The following is a 12,009-nucleotide window of genomic DNA, read 5'->3' on the forward strand; positions in this document are numbered from 1 at the left end:
ATTGTATTACTCTAAACTGACATATTTCTCCGTTCACATACACATAAATTTTTTTAAAAACGTATTTCTGTTCACCGAAGTTCATTTCGTCTGTACTGTTTATAGATTTCAATGATTTAAGGGAGTTTAACTAACACTTTTGTACAAACGAATCTCTTATATGAATTACTAAAATAACATACTACACATAAACTCACTAACCATGGTGTAAGCCATTGGAATATTCAGCGTAGAGCCTGGGATATATGTGTTAGTGAAATTTACAATATCATATCATAAAGACAAGATGAAATTAACAGGCCAAATATACCAAAGGAATAGAGATTATAGTAGTGATGATGATAAGAAGAAAGAATAAAAGCTCGAGAATATCTGACTGATAAAAAGATTTTGAGTTATCCCCTTTTTGATATTAGGGATTGAAATTTGAACAAGTCAGTAATTATTTGAACTCAGTAGCTTAGTGGATAATACGCTGAACATTTGAAGTGAAAGGTACTCCAATTGAGTTCCGGTGTAAATAACAACTCTAAAATGCAGGCATATGCGGTTGACGAATTTAAAATAAAAAAAAAGCGCATCATTGATACAATTTTTCTATTCCATATAACTGAGGAATATAGTTCGAAAAGATATAATGAAAAGATGTATGACGGAAAACTGGGACAGTAGATCTACAGTAACACAGGGCGAATTCATCTAAGAGATTGTGAACCTGTAAGTAATTACACATACCCATAGATAGTCAACTAAATGATGATAATGACAACGACCAGAATCAGTGACAGACTGATTTAATACACGATTAATAGTTGTAATAAATTAAGGGAATATTTTAATGCACAATGGCATTTTATATATTACATCATAAGTAAAATAAACATCCTCAATCTAGTAAATGAAGTATTCAACAGTATAGATGTGTATGTTTCATTTACAAAAATGGCAAACGAGAAAAAAAGGATTATTAATCATAAATATTTGAAATTATTCATTGTTAAAATAACTCCTTTGCAAAGTTGAAGTTAAAATGATCTAATGATTCAATTGAAAATTAACTTGATAGTCTAATTACTGATATAGTTATATGACCATAAGTCATACAGTTTGTATGGAATCTACTAGATAATAATTAGTTAATTGTTTAAATCAAACAAAATGAAGCAAAGTTCGAACTTTTATCTTTCTCTTTAGTTTACTACAGTCAACATAAGATGTTAAGGTAGATATATGTGATGATTAAACATAAGTAACAAATCTTTCATTGCTTCAAATATTCCCCCCCCCAAAAAAAATATTAAGTTACAAATGTAATCAATTATTTACACAAATCAACTAATAGACAGTTAACAATGACAATTTCCATTTTTAATCATTATTGATAAGTTTATATTATAGATCAGAGGAGGTTTTGTGGAGAATTTAGTATTTTCATAGTTGAAATCATGAGTCAATTGAAGCTAGACCACGATGGAAAACCTGGAAGCACTGGACGGCCGTTTCGTCCTATCATCGGACTACTCAGCAGTGCGCATCCACGATCCCGCACTCGCGAGATTCGAACCCAGGACCTACCAGTCTCGAGCCAGAGCCCTTAACCGATAGACCACTGAGTCGGCCGGCATCCAACGGTGTTAATGTCTAACATCAACCAATCCACGATTTTGAGCAACCGTTCACCAATTTATATTTATATTAGGTCAAGAAAATTTTAATGAATTCATTATATTCTTATATCCCCTGTCCAATATAAAGTTAGTCATAAAACAAACAAACAAACAAAAATTAATCATTGACTTGTACAAATTTTTTTAAATGGTTTGTCATATGTTCACATTTTTTATGAAAAAAAAATCAAATTTTATGTATTATAACTTGACTTATTAAAAACTACTCTAGTTTAAATATCAGTTATTGGTTTCAATAAATAAATATAAGAAAAACAAAAACCGATTAAATTAATCACTATCGTTAAATGTTGTAATAACAACAGTAATGATTATTGACACATTGAATTTTTATGTTTTAATAAATGATGAAATTAATAAATGAATTATGAAGTAATCATTAATAAAGTGAGTGAGTGAGAAACATTATGATTACACACACACACAAATACATACACAGAGAGACAATAATTTACATTCATGTTTCTTGGAGCTAACTCTCCAGGTTCGTTTTATAATAAACCACTTTTTTTAAAGTACGAGAGAGAGAGAGAGAGAAAGAAAGAAACATCACAAAAATGGCTAAAGTCATTCATTCGTAATTTTGGAAAATACCTAACACAATTGAGATGCAATGATTTTGTGTAGATTATAAGGAAACGATTTGTTTGATTATTAATTTTACATTTAAAAAAAGATAATGACTGATTGACCAACTGATTGATAAAATAGTACTATTTATTTTAATTTCATTAAGTATAAAAACTGATATTGTAGAAAAATTGACCCAACAACAGCTAGTGTAAATCAATCTTATCATATTTGCCACCGTTTATAGCATTAACTTGATATTAATTGGTTTCTATATATATATAAAAATTTTATTCTACAACATACCTGTGTTAACGCTGGACCAATAATAGAAACAAAGAAGATAGCATGTATACAGTGCAAAAGACATGACTGTATCAGGGGATGAGCAATCTGTTAAAAACAAAAGTAGAAAATGGACATATATTGTCGTGATCACCCGAATTAGTATGATATTATGATTAGTTAACAAAAGAATTGTCACTTATGAGTAATAATAGTAGTAAAAATAGTAATATAATTAGAAGTAACATTGGATCCTTTATTTTAATCTCATCAGTCCAGTATACAAATGCAAATATAACAAGCAAACAAGAAAAATACTCGTATCTATGAAAACAGAATGAAGAAAGTACTGAAAGAATTATTGGATTGCTTTTAAGATTTATTCTACAAAATTTATTGTTGTAACATTATTTCATTGATGAAAAAAATGCATTATTTACAAGCGTTCAATAATATCACTGAGATAATAATTAAAAGTTACTTTAGTTAAATGAATAAATCGTTTTGAAGAAAGTAAATAAGGTTTAATCATATTGGACTTGATTAGTTAGTAATTAGTAATAACGATGGAATATTGTGAATCGATTGAAGTTCGAAATATCAATCAGTTCATAGTGATATCGGGGTTGAGAGATTATCATGAGGCGTGAGGGTGTTAGGATCGATCCCTAATGAGGACATGGATGTCCATTGAACTCAAAGAGTATAAACAGACATTTGGCTATAAAAAGCTTACTTCCTATCCAACAATGTGATTTCAAAAAGTGACTATCAGAGGTACTGGTCGAAACGTTAGATAGAAACAATCATTGTTAGGATAATGAAGAAAAGATGAGAGCAACCTATTGAAGCAAATAATACAAGATTGCTTTACTTATACGAAAATATTATCTTCCTATAGCACATTTAAACATTAAATGATCTCGGAATTAATAACACAATGTTGGAACTGAAGGTAAGGAATTCAGAAAACAAAATAAATAAAATGTGGAGAGCTTTTGAAAATATTTAGTCAGAAGACGTCAAATCTTTCAAGTAAATTTGCAAAAATATCATGTACTAGACCTATTTTTACAGCCAAATTACTATAACGACATTGTTATAGATAATGCATAATTGGCTTTTATTGGTCTATGAAATTTTGAGAAAGCTAATCCTTTCTGTGGGATTCAAACACACATAATGCAGTTTCAGATTCTGAAACGTTATCACTAGGCTATTCGATCAGCTATTGGCCTTCTGTAGAACCGAGATATTTACCCTAATCGATCACTGAGTGAGTAGTGTTCATTATCATATTTATCAGGTCATCTAGTGCTGATCTAATTCTATTGGTCAAGTGGCAATATAATCACTAATCTATGTGACTCAATACAGGAAATCTTATAGAAGTTTATGTTGGTTGAATAGGTCTCTGATAAAATCTCAAACTATGAAGTGGAGTGGAGTGACTTCGAATCCCACGAGGAGCATCAGTTCCCTTAAGATTCACAGATACGCCTTACTGACAAGTGTCAGCTAGCAAAAAAAACTATGTTGAACAGGGTATACTGTAGACTACCTACAGTAGCATCAACACACCAAAATATATAAAATGTGATGTCGAGTCACTAAGACTGATGATATTATCTCAATTTGATCAGTAGAACTTGATCAACACTAAACGACCATACAAATATGATAGGGGTCATTCTTCAGAGAGTAGTTAATATAACTAAAACCTCCAACAGAATCAATAATGAACATGTATTACACGGCATAGCATTAATTTTCAATTGATCACATTTCAATTATCAATAGAAGTACATAAAAACAGCATTCTGATAACTAAATTTATTATTCACTAATAAAAACGTTAAATGAGACAAAGAATTAATTGAATGTATCAAGTGACGTGAAAAAAAACTACCTAATATAAACAAGAAATAAGAATGATTCATCTTGAAGGACGACTAGACTATTAAACTGTTTAAAAACAAAAAGAAAATTAAAACACTATGTCAACAATATAAATGGCCTTTACATTCACAATAAAGCTAAAATTAGTTGTAATATGGTCAATGTTTACTAGATATGTTTCACCTAACACTTTATGGTGACTTTTCTATTTATTTAGAGGTAGGTTTTGTATACAAGAGTGTAATTTTAGTAAGTGAAATAGTGAACCGATCTAAGTTGGACCATCGCTAAAAAAATGGAGGGACTTGACAGCGGTTTCATCATAGCACATAACTTCTAAGCAGTGCTCATCCATGACACCACACGTAAAAATCAAATTCAAGATCTTTGGTCTTCAAAACCTTATACTGACTGTAAACTTTTTATTGGAAGTCTTACTTTAAAATTTAACTTTCACTGAGTTCATGTTTTGCAATTATATATGTCGATCTGTGTTACACTGGACATGTGTTCATAACAGACACTTGGAGATACCTTAAGATGTTCAGTGAAACGACAATCACTCCAATGCATACAAACTTAATTCGTAGTTTTTACTTTCAATTATTCTCAAATACTAATTGAAGTATTTTCAGCAAAACTAAGAATCATAAAATAATCGTACAAACCCATATGCAGATGAAAACATGGATCAAGTAGGTTGAAACACATAGAATCCCATAATAAAATACTGTGCTTTAAGTTACCCTGTTAAATTAATAAAAAAATCAATAGTGCTTTTCAACTATTACATAAAATAATAATGCGCACATCATTTTGATTAATCTAAATAACTTTAATGATAAAATAACTAAGATTTTTAAAGTTACTATCATTGTTTATCTTTCCTCATTCCCAATCAAGGTATTCGACTGTATCATAAAGTATTCAGAAACAACCTTAAGCTATATACATAGAATTCTTTCTTCATTAAACAATGCAGCACTATTTTGATGTTGGTTTGTTCTCTGAGCTGGATGGTTGGGTCAGAGAACAAACCAACATCAAAATCACCCACCTGAGCTACAAATCTTCTCCACCATCTCAAAATGCAGCACTATAGAACGATGATTTGAGTTTCGAAGATCGAGTTACAGATACGAACCCAGCTCTACTTAATTTACATATAATAGATGGGATTCGACAACGAGTGGGATTCATGACGCGCGTTTCATCCTATTTGGGATTCATCATCCGGATGTGCCTGGATCCCAGAGTTGATGTTCACTCCAGGACCCAAGTGCAGCACTATTCGCTTCAAACGCCATCGCACTACCCACTTAGCTACTAAGTTCAGAATTGGAAGCAAACGGTAATGCATTCGAGTATCGGAGTGGGCATTACCTATGGGATGCAGGCACATTGGGTTGACGAGCCCCAAATAGGACGAAACGCACATCTTGGATTCTACTGCTAGAGACATTTCTCCTTTATGTATAAAGTTGTGTTATAATGGCTATATCGAGGCGATCCTCATACGATGTTCATATGTCAACCAAGGTTGATCAAATTTCAGTCAAAGATGTCAACAACGCCAAACAGTTTGTAATCGAATGTACTTACTTGGTTTGATAAATTAGTAATAATAACTGGCGTTTAAACAACAAAACCTTACTGAAAGTCAGTTGTTATTGTTGTTCACAGATGAAATGGGACAAAGTCTGTTACAATGAAACAGACGGATAGATTTCAACATTACTTTACTCCGTTTATCGCTAATAAGTAGAGGGTTTCTTTCCAAATTATAGTTTCCCAGAATTTTCACTAAGATGAGTTATATTATATCGCCCTCTTTGTTTTTTTCTGTGTTGATGTGAAATATGACAAATTAAGTTAGTATTTGTTTGTGACCAGGACTCACGTTATTTACGACTCGGATAGCCTTGTATAAAACTAGTTTAAAAAATTAGACAAATAAATTTAAATACAAAAAAGGGTGGCAAAAGTCAAAATAAAAACTAAGTGACAATTAAATGTTTAATTGCAAAAAAGGGAAACAATGAGGCGACAAAAATACCTCAAGTAAAGAACGGCAAAAATCCAATGCATCTAGAAATTCATTGAAACGTGCATTTGCTAATTGATTAGTATTCAATGTTCGAATAAGTATTGGCCAAGATTCTGGTGAATTATTATTTACTAAACGATGAGGTAAAGCTGTATACAATATTCCCAGACCAGTGGCAATTACCTAAAACATTAATGAATATAAAAAAGGAAGTGTGTTAGACATATACATATATCAGGAGTAGTGGCTCAGTGGTTGAGCAGTACATCTCTAAATCGTTCAGTAATCAATTTGTAAGCATACTAGAAACAAGTCTATACATGTCTTTCTTTGGAAATCCATAGTTATGTTATTAGATAAAAGGACAAGATCCTGTTACATCATGTTGAGGAATTCTAAAATAATATGTAGTTATTGAACTGTACTTAGTGTTAAAACCAAATCCAGCTACACAAAATGAAATATCAACTCAATAGTAAACGCAATGAATGGATAAAACACATATACTTCAACTAGCTTGCACTAGACCCTTAATGACTCTTGACCAAGCTTTCGACCAATGAAAAAATAAAGGAAAGAAAAAGGTTCATCTTCATTGTATCTTAGTAAAAATATGTGTTTATAGAATGTTTCAGTATCAATGTTAGTTGGCCAATCAATATACGAGTTTCAAAGCCTTGATTTAACAAAATGTAAGCGGTCTAAAATTTCGTAATACATACTTTATAAAATACATTGCCGGCTGATTTTGGTTAGCTTTTTGATGGATAATCCATCTCCCAACGATTAAATTAATTTCAGGCGTTGCAGTCGACACAAAAAGTATAAGAAACGGTAGCTTAGTAGCTAAGGCCTCCAGCTTTCAACCAGTAGTAGGTTGCATATTCTAACGCGTCTCTTCACTTAGTTTAATTTGGTCAACTGACTAAGTAGTATCATTAGTCTTTGAATAAACAGTTTGGCGTACAAGTTGGGACAATAAATCTGTACTTGGCGTATTAGTTACACATGGTTGAAATGATTATAAGATTTAAGTAGAACAATACTGCGCTACTAGACATGGTCATTTAACTTAATAACTGAAAAACCAAGAATACTAAGTCACACTAACCTTAATCATTTCTTGCCAACAGTCTATAGAGAATTAGGAAGACAAACCACACTCGGAAAATATTATTGCTACTCTGGTAGATAATTATTACAATGGATGAAGTGTAGATATTTCATAGACATAATATGCATTTTGTAAAGATTATCTACTATCAAAAAGCAGAATTTGAGTTCTAGTACGCCCTTTGAAGAGTTTAAAACCACTATACCGAAAAAATCCTTACTTTTTATCGAATACGGTCTAATTTTCCTTATAATGGGAATGGCGCTGAATCAATATATTATACAGTTAAAGCACTTAATTGCTAACCATTATTGATTCTCAAGTCTGAGAAACACTTTATTTCTGTTTAACTAGAGCAGAACTAACTAGTATCAGAGGGCCTCTTGCGAAAAATATTTTGTTTTATTTTATTTAAACACATAAATATTGGTACAAGGGGGAACCAAATACATATGCGCCACACAAATCTCATTTGATTTGTGTGAGGGCTGTGATACTGCCCAGGTGCCCAAACCGGAGCAGGTGGTTTCCTTAGGGGGCCACACCCAGAGCCTTTGACCTGAAGGTCTGATCCACAAGGCAGTGGAGCATCGTGAGAAGATGCAGTCCCATGGTAGCCGGTGACTAACTATTGATTCATACGCCATTTGTTCCCTCAGGATATTGGAGCCCATGTGCACCATTGGTTTGGAATCAGAGTTTTCCAACTCCCCCAGGTGAAATTTCCGTATCCACCAACCCAGTTAAAGCGCCGGACATTCGCTTTTCGTCCTCTCAATTTCGTAAACAACAGTCGTGGCACGAGAAGGCAGTGAGTAGGACTTCCCTGACAGAGGCTATATACGCGTGGCCATGTGAGAGCATTTCGAGAAGGAGAGCGGAATCTCCCCACTCTCAGCCGTACCAGGGCATTTGGGGGCAAGACATATTACTGAATGAAACTATATTTTATTGGTAAGTTACAAATTTAGCCTCTCAAATGACAAATATTTAGTGTACGCATCTATATTCCAGTTGAACATTACATTTTACAAAAATGTTCAATCTCAATACGAATAGAAATATGTTTAAAATGTAGTCGCAAGAACCGGATAAAAGTGAATAACAATATTTGAGTTATTTCACTTCAGTTTTGTTCCTTGAATGAGAATTAACGTTGAATATTCTCTCGAGGATTACACCCAAAACCATCATGTTGCGTGACAAGTACTTTAGGTGGGTTAATCAATTGATCTGGAACCAAGCGGACAAAATTGATGTTATGAAACTGGTAAAACTTAGTGATATAATGTAGTTTAAATGAGATTTGCATGGCCTCTGTATCTATCCATAAGAAAGTAAAGAGTATGGCTCAAATGAAGGTAGGAAATAACAACCAACCACTCATCCGTAGCTGACATCTTAATGTGATAGCTAGAATCGCATATTATGGTGACTCAGTCGAGCCCAATTGGCTTGAAAACACTTATTTGTAGATCCGACAATCCCAGGCAGATCATTTAGACAACGGTAAGGCTAAAAGAATAAACTCAAGGTTTCGTAGCAAAGTCGTACCGTCAAATGTACGGGGAGTGTGATGACAATGCGTTGTTCCCTTCATAAAGCCGGCATCTGTGCCGACACTACTTTCCCGCAGAGGATGAAGAGGATTGGCAAAGGTTGGCCCTAAAAATAGCACATATCACCTTGCCCCAGAAACTTCCTTCGCCAGAAGATAAGGCCCTTAACGTGCAGAGCTGGCACATCGAGAACCACTAGTTTCTTACTAAGCCAAGAAATTAAAGTCTTGCCATTACTTAATGGGGTTGTAGATTTTGAAAGGAAGAAATTGACTAGATACTTGCTAGGAGAGAATATTTTTATTCGTTACTTAACAACTACAGTCAATTGGGGATATGAATAAACAGTAGTTAGTAAAAATCGATACAGACGAGTATTAAATCCAGTTATTATTGCAGGAAAAAAGCCCACAGTTGAATGCCGTTATGTCGCCCACCAAAACCTTAACGAAGTGTAAAGATGTGATAACAGACATATCTATGATTAGACTCCATACATGTATGATATATTCAGGTTGATATTACGAGCTCAAATTAAGTACTAAATGGTTATGGGAGTTGAACTACACTCTTATTTGCTTGGAGCTGATTACAGTTTTCTTGATTTCACTAGGACTTGCAAATCCAGTATCGTTCATTTAAAGTGATACTGGGTAGTATCTGACTGAAGAGCCGGGGGTCATCTAGTATTTTTGAAAACAATATCTTGTCATGGTATTAAGCAAACAAAATAAATAAATAAGTAGACGAACACTATCTAATCGATAAAAATATACCAAGAAAAGTTAAGTAATAACAATAATAATGACTTACCGCACAAATTGATGAATATTTAGCAATACTATGACTAAATTCTTCATCTCTTAAGGAATATGCTGCAATCAATAATAGCGAATCTCTAGCTTGCCAGCCCAAATCTCCATCTCTGAAAACATACGGTGCTAATAGGTCACAAATTGAATCGATAGTTGGCAGTTTATTATTACTGTTAATATTATTAGTGGTATAATATGGAGGTGATTCATCAAAATCAGATTGGAGTACATTATTATCATTATTGTTATCATTATTATTACTAAATTCATTGTCCACATCGAAGTTACTCGATTCTAAACACATTGCCCAATCAATAGACTCCATTATTTTCAATGATGAAATCAATCCTCCACTGGTAATTGAATTACATCGTTCCCAATAAACATTACTCGAATCATTGTTACTATTGTTGTTATTAGTAGTATGGTTTATGTCAGATGTGAAACTAGTACCAATTTGACCTAAATCCACTACACCCATACACAAACGTCGAAATAGATGTAAAGCATCGTTATTCTTGTTATCATTATGTTGTTTATGATGAAGAGGAGGACAAGAAGTAGTAGAAGAAGAAGAAAGAGAATTATCTTGTACCAACTCATGTTTAAATTGTGTTGATAAGATTGCACAAACAGTATTCAATAAACGTACAAGTGCACGTTCAACAAGTAGACATGAACGTAATGAACAATGATGCATTGTTGCCATAAATGGTATCACAAACTATTTTATATAAAAGTTTAAAAAAATAATAGAAAAAAGACGGTAACAACAATAATAAAAACAAATGAATAAAATTTTGAATTTATCAAATAAGAAAATAATTACTTAACTAAAAAAGCAACCATTTGATGCTATCTAATAAGAATGTTAGTTGCAATTTATCAATTCAGTAGAGTTCATTTTCAACTAATTATAGATAAATAAACTTGAATAATTTATTTCTTGCTTTGGTTGTACCACAACTACTACCTTGGAACGCATCTATTTTGTTAGGATTGCAAATACGCTTTTACGACTTCTTGGAGATTGTCACCAGCCATTTAAAATCAAACACAATCCAGTGTTGACGAAATTGCAGTTTCAAATGATAACTCGACTGTGGCTTCTATCTAGACGTAGTGATCGGGTTTGAATATCATGGGGACCCAATCGAGCTATATTGACTGGTATCTTTATCGTTTAATTTCCTACGATGCCAGGGAGGTCATTTGGAGAATGCGAAGACTAAAAGCATTAAACTCAATATCATGTGGTTGTACGAACTCAGACACAAAAATGACAATTTTAACTGGTTCCCATAAAATCTATTCAACAATACTACAATTGCCACCTCACTGCTAGTGACTTACTTCGAGATGAGTTCATAAAATTCTATCGAAAGAAGTAGTGAACAATGAAAAACATGCATTTCAGGGATGAAACAGTAGTTACTAATGTCATTAAGTTATCATCATTATTTATCATGATGTGATTCAACTTGCAAAATGTGTACCATTGAGTAACAACAAACTAATGACTTAACGTTTACATGCTAGCTATGAAACCTGAAGATTATGGGAATTTAATTACTGGTGAGGTTGTGAATGTATTCAGCTGAGGAGTCTTGTGTAAAGACAAAAAACAGATCAATCTGTGACGAATACCAACTTTAAATCAAACTATTATTTCTATAAAATTTATTCAATTAATTATTTTCTAAAGTAATCTGCAATCGTAATTTGTACTTTGTTAAATTTTCTTTTTTTGATCAGGTGATCATTTAAAAAAAATATTATTAATTATTGTTAGTTTTTTATTGAAAACAAATTATTTTTCTTTTATTCCTTCACCTTTCTTTTTAATCAACATTAACAATAGTTGGTAATTAACAAATTTATATATATATATATATATATATATATATATATTAAAACGCGAAGTTCAACGAAGAGATCTCTTTTCAACGAATAGGTTATCAAGCTGTACAATCGTATATATATATGACCATAAAGGTTAAAGTACTAATTCCGTGAGGAAATGTGAACACTA

At 32.5% G+C, this 12,009-nt stretch overlaps 1 protein-coding gene across 1 annotated transcript in view; it reads right to left on the reverse strand.

Moving 5' to 3' along the window:
- Positions 1-12,009, reverse strand: part of Smp_144960 (hypothetical protein) — a 46,132-nt gene that overhangs the window by 26,068 nt on the left and 8,055 nt on the right. Inside the window, 4 exon segments of the mRNA XM_018797207.1 lie at positions 2,565-2,651; positions 6,499-6,672; positions 9,976-10,103; positions 10,266-10,701. Of these exon segments, the coding sequence (XP_018652272.1) occupies positions 2,565-2,651; positions 6,499-6,672; positions 9,976-10,103; positions 10,266-10,701 (825 nt within the window).

This window comes from Schistosoma mansoni, chromosome 4 (assembly GCF_000237925.1).
Source record: "Schistosoma mansoni strain Puerto Rico chromosome 4, complete genome".
Taxonomy (NCBI): Eukaryota; Metazoa; Platyhelminthes; class Trematoda; order Strigeidida; family Schistosomatidae; genus Schistosoma; species Schistosoma mansoni.